The 20,542-nt window shown below is 50.8% G+C and overlaps 2 protein-coding genes across 8 annotated transcripts in view; one reads left to right on the top strand and one right to left on the bottom strand.

Moving 5' to 3' along the window:
* PLCG1 (phospholipase C gamma 1) overlaps positions 1-2,443 on the top strand; it is a 36,520-nt gene extending 34,077 nt beyond the window's left edge. For both annotated transcript variants that reach the window (XM_033094776.1, XM_033094774.1), the window contains exon 33: positions 174-2,443. In XM_033094776.1, the coding sequence (XP_032950667.1) occupies positions 174-216 (43 nt within the window). In that variant the 3' untranslated portion in view covers positions 217-2,443. The remainder of the gene's footprint in view (positions 1-173) is intronic.
* Positions 2,444-5,030: 2,587 nt separating this feature from the next.
* The window catches only part of ZHX3 (zinc fingers and homeoboxes 3), a 137,555-nt gene continuing 122,043 nt past the window's right edge, over positions 5,031-20,542 (bottom strand). For 5 of the 6 annotated variants that reach the window (XM_033094611.1, XM_033094610.1, XM_033094613.1 and 2 more), the window contains 2 exons: positions 13,789-16,795; positions 5,031-11,460 (listed from right to left, as the gene is read on the bottom strand). In XM_033094611.1, the coding sequence (XP_032950502.1) occupies positions 11,450-11,460; positions 13,789-16,645 (2,868 nt within the window). In that variant the 5' untranslated portion in view covers positions 16,646-16,795 and the 3' untranslated portion in view covers positions 5,031-11,449. Of the gene's footprint in view, positions 11,461-13,788; positions 16,796-17,383; positions 17,472-20,542 lie in introns of those variants that run through there. The other variant, XM_033094614.1, reaches the window with a different exon arrangement.

The following is a 20,542-nucleotide window of genomic DNA, read 5'->3' as shown; positions in this document are numbered from 1 at the left end:
AGTAGACGCCAGTGCAGCTCGGAGGGGTGCTGGGTGCTGGGCAGACGGGGCGGAGGGGCCCGGCCGCCCACTGGTACCTCCTAAGTCCAGGAGTTTGAATTGTCTGGCTTTGGGCTGTCCCACTGGGCTGCAAGGACCCCCTGCTGGGAAGGACACACGTCCCTTCTGTCCAGGGCCCCACGAAGGACTCGGGTCAACGGAGACAACCGCCTCTAGTTGTGCCCCAGCCTCGGTGGGAGCAGCAGCTGCTGCGCGCCTCTCGGAATGCCGTGAACTGGGGTCTCTGGAAGCAGCCGCCTTCCTGGTCTCGCAGCCCGGACCTGGGTTCCAGTGGTGACTGCTAGACAAAACCAAGCCATCAATGAGTATTACTGTTGGGGCCTCCACGCCCCAGCCTGGGTGCAGGCCAAACTGTACTGTCTCGCATTAAGCACACACATCTGACCTGACTCCTGGAGGTGGATCCTTCCATCTGGTGGGGCCAGGCCCACGGCTGCAGCCCCTCGGAGAGGCTGCCTCAGCCGGCAGCACAGGAGGCACTGAGGAGCCGCTGACACTCCTGAGCATGGAGCAGCAGCCTTGCTGGGCCAGGGGAACCAAGTTTACACTGTCCTGCAGCTTTAAAACCATAGCCGGGCAAGGTGGGAGGGTAGATGCCCCGCAGTTTGGCCCTGGAGCCAGGGCCTGCCCGAGGAGGACACAGCACAAGGGCACACTGCCCAGCCTGAAAGATACAGGGGATCAGGTTTAAAATAGTAGCATTGGGCATCGGAAGCCATGGAGGGTCGCCCTGCGAGGGGCCAGTGGAGGAGACTGAGCCCCAGGGCACCACGTGGAGCAGGAATGGGGGCCATGAGTCCCAGAGCCACAGCAGGGCCTCAGTGCGATGGAGGACCGGGGCCCTGGGCTGGGCGCGCCACACCCTGGGCTACGACCTGCCACTGCCCATGGCTGGGGCCTTGGACATGAGCCATGGGACCTGCTCGCCAGGGTGGATGTGCTGCGTCATCAGCAAGGCTGTGCCACCGAGACGTGGCAGCTCGGCAGCAACAGCCCTGAGGCCTTCGTCGGGGAGATCGGGGCCAGTGGGGCCAGAAGGGAGGACCAAGTCGCCGAGGCCGAGCTGGGGACTTTGCCCAGTACATTCAGGAAACTCCTGCACACAGATCACATGCCCTCCAGCAAGGCGCCTCCAGAGGCCCTGGCAGAGCAGCTACGACCCCATCCTGTTTCGGACCGAAGACCACTTTGCCTGTTGCAGTGGAAGGCCTGGCCTGAGTCTGCAGACAACACTGCGAGAGGACACTGTCTGAGATGATCTCAAGTATTAAATCAACTGAAAATCCTATGCTAGACATACATGACGTCGGAGGGTGGGATTTTAACGTTTATTATTTTTTGCACACTCTGTTTCTCACTATCTTCCTTATTTCATGTAGGATGTATGATTTTCTATGTCTTCCATTTCTAACCTGAAAGCTGCTTGGTGAGGGGATTGGGAGGAAGCAAAATGAAAGAACTCATCTGTGCACTGTGGCAGAACTGTTATTTTTACGGATTTTTCAGCTCAGCTAACAGTGTTACCTTTTCAAGATTTATATATACTCTTAAGAAAAACCACTGAGCCGTTAAAAGCCTTGTTATTATTCGGTCCTAATAGTGATTCAGTTTTCTATAGCTTACTTTTAGGGTAGATGGTAAATTATTTAACATATTAAACTTTCCATATCATGAATTGTAAACCGAAGGAAATCATACAATTTCTGAGGAAGTGTATTGATTTATTTAAACTAATTCTGAAATTGTATTTGAAAGTATGACCTCACAATCTTAATTTGTCCATAGCAAACATATCTATATATGGTTGCCAGCGTTTGGTTTATAATTTAAATATTAAAAATTTTAAATTTTATCAGAAAAGCTTTCCTTCTAAAAAGGACTTCTAAAAAGCAGCGGTATTTGTTTCTTCTCAATAGTATTATAACTAACTTCTTCTTGCTCCTGCCCCTTGGGGGGACCTTGGAGCAGATCCTTGGAGAGGAGAGCAGCTGGTGTGTAGCCTGCCCTGCTGGGGGTTAAAGCACCGTCAGGAATAGGGTGGGAAGAGAAGAAATAGCAAAGCCTATTCTGGTGAGGTGGGTTGTTTTTTAAAGCAAAGAAGATTCGATATGCTTCCCCTTAGGAATGGAACAGCGACTAAGGAGTCGCCTGCTTTGTGGGTAGGTGGGGGATGGACAGGCACCAGGTGCTGAATGAAGCTGCTGTGCCTTTGACGGTTTCTGTCTAGCGGGTAAAAGATCCAGGAAAGAGATGGGAAGAGGCAGCCCCACCTCTAAGGACAGGCTGTGGGCACACAGCGTAGCCAGCATTAGGGTAGCCCAGCCACCTGCTCGTTCTGCTGCTCTTTTAAGATCTAACTGCCAAATAAATCATCCTTGTGTCCCTTTTCCTTTAACTTGTGTGTTCTTTTGTGGGCTCAGGAAAGCCTGTTGTCTGGAGCCTTGTTAACTAGGGACAGTCGTCTGGTGCTGGTTCTGCAATTGAAGCAGGTGAGAAGTTTTTGGTAACTTCCCAGGTCAAGCAGATCTTCCCTCCTCTGGGCTACGAGGAGGTGTGAGGAGGAGTGAGGCCACACTGTCCTCCGAGGGTGTGGCTGGATACTGTGGCCTGTCTGGGAGCAAGCCCAGGCTTCCGTGGCCAGCCAGCCATGGCGGTGAGCAGAAGCAAGCAGAGTCCCTTCCTAGTTCCACAGAAACCACCTTTCAAAACAACTGTAGGGTGCTGGGTGCCACTCTGGTTGCCTCTGTAGCTTGCAACCTAAACCTCTGCCCAGAACATGGCTGGCAAGGCCCTTCCCTTCCTGTGGCTGGTTTCATAGTGGTCCACGCGGTGTGGCTCAAAAGTGATGCCATCCAGACAAGAGTGGCTGCCCGATGGATAGGTGGGTGGCGACAGGCATAAAAAGCCACCCCAGGGAGCTGAGATCAGATGTCATTGAAGAGACGCAGGTCAGGGTAATCGGTTGGATCCTAAGATGGTAATTAGAACACCCCTGGTGCGATAATGCACGTACCAAAGCACGGTCATTGGCTTCAGACCAAGGTTATTTTAAGAGAAGCCCAAGGCAGACTTAGAGTGGTAGGTGCAGGGCGTCCTTTCCTACATGAGAAATCAGACCAAAGTTCACATTTCCCAAGTTCACAGGTTTGGGGCCAGTACTGGTTCAGTGTGGGCCCCTCTGAATACCATGCATTTGGCGGACTGGGGGCATCGTTTAAAATCTGTCCTGTCATCCACTGAACTAGGTACGACAGCCAGGATCAAACAGCCACTGCTCAGGTGCTTGCTGGCCTTGGCTTCCAAGGCTCCACGGCCCTACTCAAGAGAGGAGGGTGGGCCTTTCCCTCAGACAAGAAGATGGGTGGGAATTAACCTGGACGCTCCTGATCCATGTTTTCCCACTCCAGATTCTTGTGGCCAGGAGACATGGTGACCTCCTTGCTAATGGGACTTTAATTTCTAGCATGACATACCTCCACTTCCTGAACAAGTCTTTCTGGAGCATGACCTGGGGTCCCTGGGGCGCTGCCACAACTGTGCCTTTGACTGCAAAGGTCTTGATCCTTCTTCCTAGTAGGAAACATGACAGCTCTCAGTCAGGTACACACACTTCACGTTCCACCAGACCTGACGCTCTTGATTGACCCAGGAGATCCTCGCTTAGGATGGCAGGTCGTGTCTTAGCCCACGGTGCACCATACACTCGGTGTGAAATGTGGGCTGTGTGCCCTCCACCCACTGGGTCACGCATCACCTGGGAAGCTTCGGAAAAACTGGTGCTTGGGGGCAGTTTGGGCAGAGGAAACCAAAAGCAGAGCTAGGACAGGAAGTCAGTGGTACCAGGGGCAAACAAGGGGAAGTGGCCTGGCTCCCTCGCAGGGTCCTTTGCTCCTGGCCGCCGGCAGGCACATTAGGGATGAGGAGAGCGGGTTCCAAGCGGCAGGCCTTGACGTTCGCCCCGTGGACGTCTGCACACACACAGCATGCCTCCCTCCATGGTCAGGGACTGCAGCCTGATCAGAGGACTCCGGTCGGAGCCCGTCACTGTGAAGACTGCCCGTGAAGAGAAGGCGGGAGCAGTTGCTGACCTCAGCTGAGGTCACTGCCATGAATGAGGACCTGCAGTCACCAGCAGAGAGGGCAGGGTCTCCCCGCCTGACCAGGCATAGCCTGCACATCACCCGAAGGCTGGGCCTGGGGCTAGACACTCTTGTCTTTCCACTTGAGGCATCATCTCTCACCATTTCAGTTCTGCTGAGGTAGAAACAACCATTAAGTCGTAACAGGTTATCCCACCAAACTAGCTCCTGGAACAAAATCATGCTCCTCCCACATTTCAGTTCCACCCTCCACATTGGGTCATCCTCTGCGAGTCCCTGTGGCACTCAGGCTGTTCCCTGCCCAGAAGCCCGCAGTGACCCCTTGCGGGCCACTACTGCCAACCCCGGCCACAGCTGTGTCCTAAGGGAGCCACTGCCCACGTCTGCACGCACCCTGGGGGTCAGCTGACGGGCTTCAGGCTCCACAGCAGTGTGCTCTAGCTCCCAGGGCGTGCTTTTCAGACTCAGCACTAAGCTGCTTCCTATTCTTGGGTCCTTATGCATTCCCCCTCTACCTACCCGCCTCTCCCCACCAGCAAATGACAAGCGCTGCTTATCAATACCTTTCTCACAGGAAAAGGAAAAGTCTGGCCAGTGTCCTCTCACCGGATACCTGATGACTCCTGGTTTGACTCTGTTTGCATTTAGCGTAATTTCTAAAAACATCCCAGTTCTGTCACGTAGAAGCCATTGCAGTGGATCAAGCCGTGCAGGAGACAGGCAAGTTGGAACTTTTCTGAAGTGGGCTGAGGAAAACGGACCTCATCCATCCAAGTTTAAGGTCGGTCTTGCCCACAGAATACATCTAAAGTGTTTTTAGCTTTTTATGTTTTTGACTCCCCCACAAAATAAGAGTCAGCAGATGTGAAATGTATTTACGTTTTTATTTAGGAACAATCAAAAAGATCTGAAGTACCATTTCGGCCCAATTCAAATTGTACAAGCAGTTTGTCCCTGTTCCCCTCCCTTATCCAAATCCACAGATACAAAATCTAGGAAATGTGCAATTTGCATCTTAGAAATAGCAGCATCCCCACAGGGGACCTTGTGATGCCTGGAGACAGCCGAGAGGGCCGTCCCCTCCTCCTGCCTCGGCACAGCCGCTGTCCAGAGGCAAGTTCCATCTCTGTTAGAAACATTTACCCAGGTAAAGAACCCCTTCCACCCAGGCCTACGTGACAGTCCGAGCATGCCTGTGTGTGGTGTCTCTCACTTGGCCACCGCGGGCGGTGGGCCCCTCTTACACAGTTTGGTAAAGTTCCGATTTGCCTCTGGACAAAAACAGGGCAGTCACCTCTTAGCACCAAGACGATCATTTCTTCAGCCGTCTCTGGAAGACAGGAAGCACACCCAAAGCAAACTGCTCAGCAGTCATTCCTGTGTCACTTCGCAGCAGTGTGGCCCTCGGGAACAAAGGTTTGCATGGAGACCAGAACAGACACGGTGGGTCGGGTGGTAGAAAACCAGGAATCAGGACCGGCAGGAAGGAATCTGCAGCTTCTGGCAACTCCCACAAAGACTGCTCAGTAAACTGTCAATGGACAATGGCCGGCAGGGCAGAGGGGAGCTTGGCATGTTTTCCCTTTTGATAACAATTATGGCACAGTCTGGCCCTCCTGACACAGCTGAACAAAGCGGCTCCACAGAAGCCTGGTGGGAACTCCTCCGCACAGGAGTGCCCACTTCTCCCTGCCCTGGCACTGGCCCAGTTTCACTGAGGCCCATTACCATGCTGGATCCCTGCTGGGCTGCGGGGGCGGTGCTGGCTGTCCCCTCTCCGGTCGCTCAACCTGGGGCCCCGCCCACATTTCCAGCAAACTGCACGAATAAGACAGCTGTATGGGCAGGAGCCAAGCATGAGTGACAATCTCTTTAAACACAAATTACAGGACTAACAGGCACCACATGGGTAGATTCGGCCCCTAACAGTGTGTCTACGCTGAGGTTTGACTCTTGGGGAAAGACCAAGCACTTGTACCTTTTTATATTCAGTGACTCTGAACAGCCTTTCTCATCCTAGACATTTCACCTTCAGCTCCAGTCACACTGAGTACTTTTAAACGCTCCATTTATCATGGAAGGGAACAGAAGTTATAAAGCATTAGCCAAGAAGAGCTATTCATTAACACACTCCAGTGCTCCTGTGTGCACACATGCTCACCACAGAGCCCTTCTCCGGAAGGAAGAGGCACTAACGGCATGTTTCAGGTAAACACTCGGACTCCTCTCAGGAACCCTGGCTTGCCACCTGCCCCGAGGGGCCAGCAAGACACTACACAGCCAGAAGAGAAGACAGCCTGCCCCCACCCCGACAGCCCTGCTCACTGCTAGCCCCTCGCTCCGCTGGGCGACGACGGCTCAGGCCTGATCAGCAGGAAGGGCCAGGTCCTGTGGCCTGCGAAAGCCTGGGGGCTGGTGACAATGCCTGAGGGCTGGTGACAGCAAAGCAGTAACTATATGTTCATGAATCCTTGCAGTCCTGAAAACCAAATGACCTGAATTTTTCAAAATCAAGGCAGCCCGTCCTCGTCTGTATGGTAACCAGGGCCTGCCTAGTCCGTCCCAGACTTGGGGTCTACGCCCCTGGTCCAGGTTTTGGAGCAAGTAGAACGCCTGGTTCCTGTTGGGTCCAGGCTGTCATGTCCCCAGTCTGGTGAAGGACTAGCCCCATTCAAAGGAGAGGCCAGCTTTGCAGGCAGGTCACAGAACGGCCAGTCTTGACAATGAGCTCAGAACTGAAGAACCAACAAGCAGACCCTCTGTGGTCCTCACAGCTACTTACGGACACCGGGTCACCTACAGGAAAACGGGGCTCGTCCCCCTACCCTCTTCCCACTGCGACCCGACCCTGGGAGCACAGTCAGATTCCAGCAGAAATGAATTCGAACCGAGACCTGTCAGTTCCATTGGGCTTAGCATTGGGCTGGACAGTGAGCCACGCAGCGCCTGTGAGAGCCGCTTCCACCTCCTGAGCCCAAAGCAAACCCCACCACTTCATGGCCTCCTCAGCTATAAACAGGCCAGAGAAAACAGCATGGTGGGTACCCAGATGGAAGCCTCGCTCGGGGAGGGGATTATGCAGGAGAGGCTTGGGCTCCATACCCTCCTTTCTCAGGTACTGGAGCTTTTCTGAGGGCAGGTGCTCCCCAAGCCACATGGAGATGCTGCCTAGTTCTGGGCAGGAAGGCTGGGAGGGCCTGTGCTCCTAGGGAAAGACGGCGAAGGAAGCTGATTCAGGAGACTCTGCAGAGGGAGGGGCTCCCGTCTGGAGTGAGGAGAACTGAGCCCCATTACTGTCCTGACCCAGGCAGGCCGCTTGGCTGTGGCCCGGAAGAGCTGGCTGTGTGGACCTTTACATGTCTTGATGCTTTTTCTTCTCGAGCGAGCATACAACTGAGCCTTGCAAATCAATGGGATTCGTGAAAATTTAAACTTCATAGAAAAGGTGAGTCAAACAGATAACCTGCCTCAGGTAAACTTGGAGCAAGGAAAAAGGGGAGGAAAAACATAAGGAAAAGCCCAAACTACAGGATTGGTTTTAAGATTTTCTTCTTGGCTGGTTCTCTTCTGCAAAGTTCTTTATCCACTTGGGCTGTGATGTCTGAACTGACAAAGCTGCTCTAATCCCAACATTTTGGTCCGAGAAGAGAACAGGGAGGTACGAGGCAACAGGGTCCCACACAGGGCAGCACAAGCAGGATGCCATGGGAGACAGTGTGCATAGAAACGTGAGCGCCCTGCATGACAAGCAGCCTGCCAGGTGTCCCCAAGTCAGAGGCCAGAAGGAGGTGACACAGGATCTGTCACTGGACCACTGACTGAGCGGGATAAAACCCACAAGAGCCACATCTCAGCCTGGAGAACACAATGAAACTTCCTGGAGGGACAGCCCCCACGGCCAGCTGGGACAAAGCCATCCCTACACCTGGGAGCCTACAAGGTACCACCCGACACTCTGCCCAGCTCCCACCTTTTGCTTCTGGAGAGTGGGGTGTGGGGGCCTCGAGTCGAAGCGCTTTGGTCCACCTGAACAGCTGCCAGTCACTCGGCCAAGCAAGGAGCCCGAACCCCCAGGATCTGCCAAAGCCCAAAGCGCCGGCAGTCATCCCACTCGGGCATTCTATTTCAGGAACCTGCAACTCCCAGAAATGAGGACCTCCTCCCAAATCAAAAAGCTCCTCAAGAATCAAGAAATAAAACAAGTAATCAAAATATGCGAAGTATATGTATCATAAATCCAGAATTCCTGTATTAGAATGGTGATCTGGTTTCACCTACTAAAACTGGATCTACAATCCCATGTAAAAAAACAATAAACCCAACATGGATAAGCCCTAAGCAATGAGAAACACCGAAATACGGTACTGTCTCTGATGAGTCCAGGAGCATGCCGGGAGCGGGGAACGATCAGTCACCTTACAAAATAGGCTTTTTCTGCGGGACAGAGCAGCCCCGCCCCACCCCTCTACTCGGCAGCCCACACTGCCTTCCACTGTAGGCGACATCACAGACATCACAGAATCCAGCCTGGCCAGGAGCCGCCTTGTGACAGGGCCACGGGGCTGGCGGCTGCTGTCCCACAGGCCCACGGCACGGCTGGTGCAGTCCCGATTTCCGGGCCTGTGTGGGTTTTCCCTCTGTGCCCGGTTCGCTGTGTTCACGGTTTCGCACCCACATCAAAGCCCTGGGTACCTGCTGCAACGCCCAGTTAGGCACCTGCTCGATGACCCCACCATCTCTCCCACCGTCGCCTTTGATCATCTTATTCTTTCCAAGCATGAGGCCCACACCCACTTATTCACTCCTGTCCCAGAGCACAGGCAAGGGAAGGGTCTGGCTACTTGCTGGCCTCCTTACCTGGGCAGTCTCACCATTTGTTTGCATGGCCCTGGCTGGTGGGGAGGACAACATCTGTGAGGAAAACCGGCCAACTTTTCCAGCTTTTAACGACGAGCTGGTGCCGAGGGTGGATCGCTGTCTATGTCCTACATGAACTTGTCCACCATGTGATTTTTCTGTCTTGCTGTTTGGGTTGTAAATGAAATGTGAATACAAATAACCAAGAAAACCCTCTCTGAAGACACACCCCTTCGGCCAGTGCGTGCAGTGCCCTGGGGGTGATGCCGGGAGGGTGTCTCCCCAATACTTGGAGGTGGCTTCGTGTTGGGCCGCCCAGTGCACCCCACATACCAGCATTCCCTCCAACACAGGCTACTTTCCCCAAAACCCACGTGCCAGCCACTGATGTCCTCAAGAGTACATGTCAGATGTCCATTTCATGAGCAAAGTATCAAATGGATATCTGTACTGTATATGTGTACATATAAATTAATCTGCATGTACATAAACACTACAGGGAAAATTCCAGGTGTCTGTTCTCTGAAGGAAGACAGTAACTCGCCATTTTTGGCGATTCCGCAGAGAGGCCTTTGGGCTTTACACCCAAAATGGAAAGGATACAAAAACAGGCTGCAAAACTTGCCAAGTACTCACAAGTCACCTGTTTGAAACACATAAGAGGTGGTCCCTATTAAGACAGAGAGGGCCGGAGAAGACACTTCTGAAGACGACGATGGTTCGAGGGCTTCTGGTTTCCAGGTGAACGCTCTCCTGGCAGCAGAAGGTGCTACCAGCGTCTTCGTCCTCACAGGCAAGCCCAAGAGGGGCCCACCCAGTCCAGTTCCCTGGTGGGGCGGGGAGAAGGACTGCGGCTGACCCACCGCTAGTTTTCTTGCCCAAAGCCCCTGCCCTCCCTCTGGAGTTTCCTAGTGCTGCCCACCCAGCCTGGGCCCAGGAGGGCCAAGTCCCCAAGGCCTTGATGCTTTGGGAAGCAGGCGGTTTCCTGGAGCGGAGCAGAGCTGCATGTGATGCTGCTTTTGCCCACCCTACCATCCCCCTGCCACTCTCAGAGCAGCCAGTCTAGGGGAAGTAGGGATTTACCATTTAGTACAGCTTTGGAAGCAAGTTTCCCAATGTTGCAAAGGCACCTTTTCCTGTGATCTTTCTCAATTGAAAAAAATGGATATGAGGGTTAGGCTAAAGGAGACAGAGAACTTGTTTCCAAGTTTGTGGATATAAATACTGAACCGTCAAAATATAAATCCTCACAAGGACCTGTCCAGTAGTGGCCAGCAGCCCTGGGGCGAGTGCCCAGCATGCCAGCCGGGCCCTTGGCGAGGGTGCCAGGAGCCCTCTGGGTGTTCTGCCAGGAAGCCCTACACGCAGGTCTTTGTGCCGAAGATCACCCAGCTCAGCTCATTCTAAGAAGTCCTGAATCCCATCAGTGGTCACTCGCACTTCCAAACAAGTGTGGGTCTTCCTTCCTAAAACACAGGCGGCTCTGGAGACAGGGTGAAGGGCTCAGAACACCCCCACGCTGTGGCTGTGCATTCTTTCAGCCCCACCCGTTTCTGTTTTCAATTTTCCTCTCGCTCTAAACACGCCTAGGTTTTTTAAAAATGCGGGCACCTAGGTCAGTACATTAGGCTTGACAACAAATGTTTCTTCAGTTGATCTGATAACTGAAAAGTTATGGTCCATGATTCAAACTTCCGTGAAAAAGCAGAATTCCTGCAACCACTTCAGGGAGCGGTGAGCATCACATGCTAATCACTGAACCAGCCCGAATTTTAAATGCGGGTAACAGTGGGCTCTGCATCCATCATCCCAACAGGCGAGGCAAGCCCGGCAGGAAACTGCTGGTCACCGCTTAGTGAGCGTAGCGGGAATCTCTTCAAAGGTACAGCCTTCCTTGAGGAACCAAGCGGGCACAGGGGCTCCAGATGGAGTCTGAGTCTGCCCATAACCCCTGCCTGACCCTGGACGGTGAGGGGACATGAGGCCCCAGCGATCTCCAGAGAACAGACACAGGGCATTTTCAGAGATGATGTAAAAGACAATGTACTGCTTTGCTAACCAAAGCTTCTATGTAATAAAAGTGTTTATAATACGATGCTTTATTAAATGTGTATAGGCGGATTTATATGTTAAAACTTTGATTCCGTGTCTATGAATATGAAATCTGAACTACTTTATCCACTGGAAGGCAAAGGAAAGGTCCTACATTGTGGGAGGAAGAACTGACGAGAACTCGCTCTCCCTGCTTGCTCGGTGGTGGCAGGCCGAAGGTGATGGAGGGCTCTGGGGTATCTGTGAGGCTTCCAGAAGCTCTTGTGCGCTCCCAGCGGCCAGGCTGGGAACGGCATGTGGCAGCAGAGAGTAGGTGGGACCCTTCCACGTGGCAGACGGCATCCCAGACTGGCCACTCCTTCACAGTCATTGGTTCAAATTCAGTCTGTTTCTGAGGAGAAAACACATGCCTGTCACCTCCATGTCAGCTGTCACTGGCATAGCCCCCAGGGCAGCGTGCCATTTTTGCCATGCCAGGGTGGCACCACTGGCTTTGGGGACCTCTTAATTCCATGAGCAATGCCTTCTTGCCAGCCACTCCCTACTCTGCAGCATGAGGGAATGTGAAGAAGGGATGTGGGTTATGGACGGGATGCCGGCTACATCTGGTGCGGCCACAGATACTCCAAGGGACCACCGCCAAACCCCGGGCCTCGCAGCTGGGCAGGAGCTCGTCTCCTCTGGGCCCTCACTGCGCTCCTCGGCCCCGCTCCCCAGGCCACCGCCACCTCTGGGTCCTGTCCTAATCCGCCTCGTCCTGCCCTCTGCTTCCGGCTCTCCAGAACATACTGTTCTAACAGAACAGCAGCTGGCTCTAGTTTCTGACATGTGTGTCTTCACTTCATTTAGAACTTCCAACCCTGAAGTCAGAGTCAGTGGGTCTGTTCAGAGAGGGCCGTTATCTGTGCTGCTTACAGAAGTGGCCCTTGTACAGAGGCTGCCGACAAAGCCATGAGAATCGCGGACAGATAGCAGACAAGCCCTTCCTGCACGCATGGTAACCATCCTCGGACAGAAGAGGACGATGCTACAACGGCATGCCACAACCCCTGCCACTCGGGCTCTGCCCCACCCACGACATCAACACTTCATTTTGTGTTGAATTTAGTAGCTGAGGGGAGTCAACGCTTGTGATTCAAACCCATTCATCCCAATTCCAGGTCAGCTTTTAAAAAAAAATTGCGATAAAATAGTATACATAACATAAAACCTACAGTTTTAACCATTTTAAGTGTGCATGAAGTGGTATTAGTATGTTCACAATGCTGTGTAACCACAATGCTGTGTAACCACCCTATTTCCAGCTACCCAAGAATATAACTTAGAATAAAATTTAATTTATAAAAGCAAAAGAAACTAGTTTTTTCTAGTTCCTAGCAATCTACGTTGTTTCAATGGCAAAGCCAAAGCCTGGGTGGGCATCCCCCAGGGAGCAGGCCCCCAGCTGGAGAAGATGCCCAAGGCAACCAGCACTGCCAGCGCTGGAAGACCACACCTGTCCCCTGCCGCTCAGGATGCCCCCTGAGAGGCCCTCACTGCCTCCTGGGGCCCTGGAGGAAAACAAGGCCAAGTTCAGAAACACCAGGTCCCAGAAGCAACTTGTAAAGCTCCACGAATCAGAGAAGGTGAAGATCCAGACACTTCCCCAGGTCCCAGACTCCTGTGAGGAGCTGAGTTACAAGGCTCCCGGTCATCCTGGGGACGAGAATGCCTAAGAGTAGGAAGGGAAGGGAAGGGAAGGGAAGGAAAGGGAAGGGAAGGGAAGGGAAGGGAAGGGAGGGGAGGGGAGGGGCGGGGAAGGGAGGGGAAGGGAGGGGAGGGGAGGGGAGGGGAGGGGAAGGGAAGGGAGGGGAGGGGAGGGGAAGTGAGGGGAGGGGAGGGGAGGGGAGGGAAAGGAAGAGAAGGGAAGGGAAGGGAAAGGAAAGGAAGGGAAGGAAAAGGAAGGGGAGGAAAAAGAAGGGGATGGGAGGGGAGGGGAGGGAAAGGGAGGAGAGGGAAGGGAAGGGAAGGGAAGGGAAGGGAAGGGGAGAGGCTGGGAACTCCGGGACCCAGAGCCTAGAAAATCAATACCTCATGATGTGACTTGCCTGTAGCTTCAAAACTGTCTTCAATAAAATAATCTAAAATTTTCTGTCAAGTACTAATACCATGATCCAGAGAAAGTGAGGAATAAAACTCAAGGTTTTGATTCCATATATGGCTAAGTGGGAAGATGATTTAACATTACTTCTACATCAGAAAGAACAACAGACATGTAAATTATAATATTTTCATCAGTAAAAAAAATACTCATGTATCCAAGAACAATGAGAGACTCTTTCCTTTTGTTCACCAATTTGAGCTGAACTGCCTCACAAGTGCTACTTCTCTCTCCTACCAGTGGTGTGGTTCTGTCTGATTCGGTGACGTTTGGACCTATTTTCCTTTTGCTAAGAAAGGGTGAGAAAAGTTTGGCCCCTTGTAGGTTCACTATGTTCCTTCCCCTGCACAGGTTTAAAAGAACATGAAACGAAATGAAAAACCAGCTCTCAAGCCTTGATCACATTATGCTCCGACGACATCTGCGGCTCGCTGTACTTGAAGCAGACAGGCAGTTTAGTCCGCTGCCAGGCAGCCTTCAGAACAGCAGACGCCCCCATGCAGTAAATTCAGTCCCACCCATGGGTGCCTCCTCCCCACACCCACAGAGGAGAGCCATGGCTCCCGGGGGGCTCCTTACCTAGCTGACGTCCAGCTTGGGGACTCGGTGTGTCACAGGGCTCTGAGCTGGCCTCAGGGGCACTGGGCTCCCAGGACTCACTGTTTTCCGACACCTCCGAATAGGTGTCACCCAGCCCTCTGTGAACTGCTGCAGGGTCTCCAGGGCCCTGGTCCTCGCCGCCTGTGTCTGCCACAGCCCGGGTCTCCTCGCCCACTTTCTCCGCAAACCACTGCTTGACCTGCTGGGAGCTCATCTGGGTCTTGTCGCAGAGGCTCTGCAGGTCCTCCTCGCACAGCGTCTTGTGTGTCACGCAATAGTCCTGCAGCAGCTCCCGGCTGCCAGGGGCGACAACCAGCAGCCCTGGTGGGAAGTTGCCCCGCTTGTAGTCTTCGTACCACCTGAGCTGGCCGTTCTTCAGGGCGTACCTGCTGTCTCCGAACCAGCGCACCACCTCCGGTCGCGGCAGACCCGTCTGGGCCACGATGGAGTCGTAGTCCTGGGCGCTGGGCCACTGCGTCTGCACAAAGAGCTGGCGAAGTAGGTGCCGCTGCTGTGCTGTCTTCTTGCAGCTCACCTTGCCAGGGGGCTGCTCGGCCAGCTTGCTTGGCCCATCGTCTTCAGGCTCACAGGGGCCCAGCCCTGGCAGCTCACTTTTGCCGTTGGCTTCAGTGACCCGCAGGTTCTTGAGGTTGATTTTGATGGGGCTGACTTTGCGCTCGGCTAACGTGTAGCTGCTGGGCACTTCCGGGGAGCCATTCTCCCCAGGGACCCTCAGGTCACCCAACGAATCGTCTGCCCCACCCTCGTCCTCCACAGCCTCCCCTTCCTCCAGAGAGCTCATCCCATCAGCCTTCGTGGTCTCTTCTGCATTCACTTTTTTCCTTCTCTCAGAAAACCAGCTGTCAATCTCTCTTCGGGTCATTTTGGTTTCAGTCCTCAGGCGGTCCAGTTCCTCGTCAAGGGGAAGGGGGTTTTGTGCAAAACTGCTCTCCAGGGCTCGGAGCTGCTCGGGGGCCCGCTCCCTGTATTTGGTTGGTGTGAAGTCAGGGATCTGGTGCCAGGACTGTCGTTTGGCAGAAGGGTGGGCGGCCAGAGTGGCTGCCGGCGGGACGCAGGTCACCTCAGGGGCCTTGGGTGCTGGGGAGAAGGGCGCGTCCGGCCCGGAGTCGATGAGGATGGAGCCGGGGTCTCCGGGCATCATGGCGCGGGAGCCCTTCAGGTTCCGGCAGTGGTACCTGCGGTCACTGAACCACTTCCGCACCTCCCTGGTGCTGAGGCCCGTCACTTTGGTCAGATGCTCCACTTCGCTCTGTCCCGGGAACTGGTTCCGACAGAAGCTTCCTTTCAGAGCTGACAGCTGCTCGTGAGACTTCTTATTTTTGTAGATGCTGGCGTCCAGGAAGGCTTGCGAGGTGATGCTGGGGCAGGCCGTGAGCAGCGACTGCGCCGCGTTCACCACCTTCACCGCGGACGTCGTGTTGGAACACACGGTGTTGATGGGCGCCACGGCCGGCTGCTTGGGGACCGACGTCACCGCTAGGGGGAGGGATGAGCTTGGCGCCTGCAGCCCGTTGGCCATCAGTGGCTGAGTGACCAGCAGGCCCCCCGCCGTGCCCTCTGGCTGCCCCACAACATGACCCGGGAGGGCGGCCTGGATGAGATGCTGGACATTGCCCGCGTTGGCAACCAGCGGAGTATTCAGCACGGTGATTGTGGGCTGAGGTACAGACTGAATGACTGTATTGAACATCTTCTTCCGGGCGTCCTCGATCTCCTCCGGGGACCAGCTGATCCCCTGTTTGAGCCTTTGGGCTGTGAACCAGATCTTGAGCTGTTCCTCCGGATACTTGGTGACCACCGTCAAATAGCAGAGCTCGGCTTTGGTTGGGTAGGGGAACTTGTGGAAAGAGTTCTTCAGGAAGCTGTTGGAGTCCATGGCCGCGTTGTAGGTGGGAATGCTGCTCAGCGGGATCATCACTTTGGGGAGGGACTTGGAGCTGGGCGGCGGCGGGTGGGCGTGGTGCTGGGCGCGCACGTGCGGCGGCGGCTGCAGCGGCAGGAACTGCGCGATCCCGGCCGGCAGCACCGGCACCGTCCCGATCAGAGGCCCGTTGGCCGCCTGCGGGGCCTTGGCGGAGGTGGCTGATGCCTGGCTGAGCGGGACCGCCCCGTTGACAAAAGGGTGGCCGCCCTCTTTCACCTCCGTCTCGCCAGCCGAGGGGGTTGGTACGGCCTCACCGACGGGCTGACTGGGGACGTTTTCCTTGAGCATATGAATTTTTTTGGCTTCAGCTTTGCCTTTCATTATCTTCATGATTGGAGTTTTGGTGATGATGATTTCGGCCTGCCCGTCGGTCCCTTCGGCGCTGGGCTCGCACAGTAGATCAGGAGCGCCGGTGCTCTCGGGGACGTTCTGCTCCACGACGACATGATTGTCTGGCTTGGCCACATTCCACACAAAGCTGGCTTCCCCCGAGTGACACTTGGCATTGTGCAGAGAAAGCCCCTCAGGAGTTTTTGCCGGAAAACTGCACTCAGTGCAGACAAAAGACGGGTCTTTATTAAAGTCTGTGTGCTCGGAGTTCATGTGTCCCACAAACCGGGTCATGTCCTGGGACCTGAAATCGCAGTATTTACAGGAATACGAATAGCCATCCAGAGTGGCCCGGTGCCCGTTGGCCAGCGCGGCGCCGTCGGTGCTGCCGGGGTTCTGGGCGGCCTCGCCGCTCGGGGCAGGTGCGTCTGCGGGCAGATCCTGCTGGGGTCCTTCAGGCGAAGGCTCGGCGGCCGGGGCCTCCGCACCCCCGGGATCCTGCAGCACCACCGTCTTCACGGGGATCATGCACGGGGTGGTGGACTTCCTCTTGCTGGCCATGGCGACAGCCACTCTGAGGGCTCAGTGACTGAGAGCTTGTCCCATCAAGGGCCTCACTGTACAAGTTCCAGCTGCGCCATGAGGGCCAAAGAAAGTTTCCAAGGGCAGCTTTTTCAGTTGTTTGCAGAAAGCAAGTTTTCCCTATTAAACCTGAGGAGGAAGAAAAAAAATGATTAAGATCTCTGAAGCTCTGTCTGGGTATGTCTCAGAAACCCAGACACACTCCACTGCTTGACTTCTATCACTGGGGCCTTTTCACAGGAGGTTCAGCGGCAGCTGGGATGTAGAATTTGAGTCAGGAGCCCCCCAAACACTAACAAAGAAGAATGACCTGGGGATGTTTCAATACCATTTGACAGACTTCAGCCATGTGTTTTTGTTTTGTACTTCCCTCTGTATCCTTGCATTAAGTAACTCGGATTCAAAAACAAAAACGACAACAACAAAATAATCCTGTTTTGGACCTCCAAATTAATTCTGACCATGTCCGAGTAAGAACAAAAGATCCTAGTGTAATTCTTGTTTAATGTTTGGGCCAACCAGGGATTTCTTTTCATAGCCTTCCCACACATGAGAACAAGATGACGCCTCTGCCTGAACCAAGCCAGGCCCAGAGGCCAAGTCAGAGGGAGGGGTGGCAGGGGGTACAGGCTCGCTATAGGAGCCAGGCCTCTCTTGGGGACCTTTCCTTGCCTGCTGCCCTGTCAAACCCACTCCCAGTTACAGACGAGTGATCACCTCACAGATACTGGCCGTAGCCCGGACCGCTGTCACTCAGATGAAGCCAAAGGTCAGCGGGTAGGGGAATCCACAGACCCCTTACTTTTTTATTTCCTTCGAGCCCTGTATAGTTCCGTAAAAGGAAAAACAACTATTAAATCTTTGGTCCATTTAAAATGCATTTCAAAAGCTGGGGTGACCGACTTGTTTACATGTGAAATAATTATAATAATTCTTTCATGAGATACCTGAGAAAGTTTTTCTGTCATACCTATTATTAATCATCACTATCTTTCTTGTAGCAAATTATAATACTGATAATGACTAAAATAATACTAATTCTAATACCCAAATCATGTTATCATCAGTGTTTGTATTTGATATATTAGATTGGTGCAAAAGTAATTGCAATTATTTTTAACCTTTTAAACTGCAATTACTTTTGCACCAACCTAATAAAAATGTAAAGAAAATTAAAATATCTCTATTTAAATTCTTAGTAAATAAACAGAGCAAACTGTTTTTCTGTTTGTAAATCTAACCCTGATGATCATAATAAACAATTACTATTTAAAAATAGGGTGCCATAAGGATAAATATATGCCCAGATCTAACCACTCGTCACCATTTCCCCAACCAATGTGAAATATCATGCACATATTTTTTTACTTAATTTTTAATTGTAAAGATAAAATATCAATATTAAGTTAAATTGTAAAAAATAAAACCACCTATAATTTTGTATACCTTTCCATCTAGTGCAAATATTTTATACATACTTTTAATCATGATGGGTGCAAACGTGTGTTTTTTCACTGAACATTATATTATAAATATTTTCATTAAATAAGTTTCATAATTATAATATTCAATAGCTGCCTGATAATACACCACTATGGACTTAGCTTATCCTCCTCTGCTACTAAACATGCTTCCAGCATCCCTCTCTCATAGGTGACAATGAAATGACCTCTGGATATATAGGATGTATTTCTATTAAACTATTTTCAGAGGCTAAGTTCATAGAAATGGGTTGACCATCTCAATGGATATAAACATTTCTAAGCTCCTTTATATGCTATTGGCAAACATTTTAAATCAAATGCTTTACAGTTCCAAATCAGGAAAGCTAAAAATAATACAGTTGTGTTACCAGTGAGCAAATCAGATTTTCAGATACATCATTAAAGACATCAAATAGAATATCTCAAAGTGCAAATGACATAAGAAAAAGACAGATAAATTAGACTTCATCAAAATTAAAAACTTTGTGCTTCAAAGGTCACCATCAAAAAAGAGAAAAAGACAATCTGCAGAATGGGAGAAAATATTTCCAATTCATACATTTGATAAGGGCCTTGTATTCAGAATAAAGAACTCTTACTACTCAACAATAGAGGGACAAAAAAACAACTAAAAAATAAGTAAAGGATTTGAAAATACATTTCTCCAAAAAATATATACAAATGGCCAGTAAACATGAAAAAGTGCTCAACATCATTAGTCATTAGGGAAGCGCAAATCAAACCACAGTGAGAAATCACCTCACACCCATTAGGATGGTTACTATAAAAAAAAAAAAAAGAACACAAAAAGTGTTGGCGAGGATGTGGAGAAATTGGAACTCTCGTCACTGTTGGTGGGAATGTAAAATTGCATAGCTGCTATGGAAAACATTATGGTCTTTTCACTCTGTTGATTGTTCCCTTTGATGCACAGAAGTTTTTAGGTTTGATGTAGTCCCATTTGTATATTTTCCTTTGTTGCCTGTATTTTTCATGTGAGATCCAAGAAATTACTGGCAAACCCATGTCATGAAGCTTTTTCCCTATGTTTTCTTTTAGAAGTTTTATAGTTTCAGGTCTTATATTTAGATCTTTAATCTATTTTGAGTTAATTTTTGTATAAGGTGTAAGGTAACAGTCCTGCTTCATTCTTTTGCCTGTGGCTATCCAGTTTATCCAGCATCATTTGTTGAAGAGACTGTCCTTTCTCTACTGTGTAGCCTTGGCACCCTTTTTGAGATCAAATGAGTTTATTCCTGGATTTTTCTATCCTGTTCCATTGGTCTATGTCTGTGTTTATGCCAATACCATACAGTTGTTTTAAAATAACTTATTTTTCAATTAGAGTTGACATATATTAGTTTCAGGTGTACAACATAGTGATTAGACATTTATATAACTTACGAAGTAATCATCCCGATAAATCTAGCACCCATCTGACACTATACATAGTTATTACAATATTATTGACTATATTTTCTGTTATATTTTACATCCCAATGACTATTTTGTAACTACCAATATGTACTTCTTAATCCTTTCCTCCCTTTCACCCATTTCCCCAAACCCCCTCCCATCTGACAACCATCAAAATGTTCTCTACATCTATGAGTTTCTTTCTGTTTTGTTTGTTCATTTATTTTGTTCTTTAGATTCCACATATAAGTGAAATCATATGGCATTTGTCTTTCTCTGTCTGACTTACTTCACTTAGTATAGTATCCTTTAGGTCCATCCATGTTGTTGCAGATGGCAAGACTTCATTCTTTTTTATGGCTGAGTAATGTTTCATTATATATATGTTGTAGCACTTCTTTATCCATTAGTCTACTGATGGACATTTAGCTTGCTTTCCATATCTTGGCTATTGTAAATGATCCTGCGATGAACATATGGACGCATGTCTTTTCAATTAGTGTTTTGGGTTTCTTCGGATAAATATCCAGAAGTGGAATTACTGGGTCCTTCTTGTCTCTTATTATAGCCTTTGTTTTAAAGTTTATTTTGTCTGGTATAAGTATTACTACCCCAGGTTTGTTTGTTTCCATTTTTATGAAATATGTTTTTCCATCCCTTTACATTCAGTCTGTGTGTCTTTCAATCTAAAGTGTGAGTCTCTTTTAGGCAGCATATGTAAGGGTTTTGTTTTCTTATCCATTCAGCCCTCCTATGTATTTTGATTGGAGCATTAATCCATTTACATTGAAAGTAATTGTTGATAGATATGTAGTTACTGCCATTTTATTATTCATATTTTTGATTGTTTTTTTTTCTTCTTCTTCTTGTAAAGAAGTCTCTTTAACATTTCTTGTAATACTGGTTTGGTGGTGATGACTTTCTTTAGGTTTTTCTTGTCTGGGAAGCTCTTTATCTGTCCTTCAGTTCTAAGTGA

The sequence above is a fragment of the Rhinolophus ferrumequinum genome, chromosome 23 (assembly GCF_004115265.2).
Source record: "Rhinolophus ferrumequinum isolate MPI-CBG mRhiFer1 chromosome 23, mRhiFer1_v1.p, whole genome shotgun sequence".
NCBI lineage: Eukaryota > Metazoa > Chordata > Mammalia > Chiroptera > Rhinolophidae > Rhinolophus > Rhinolophus ferrumequinum.
Note: the sequence above shows the minus strand (reverse complement) of the source record. Positions and strands in the feature narration are given on the sequence as shown.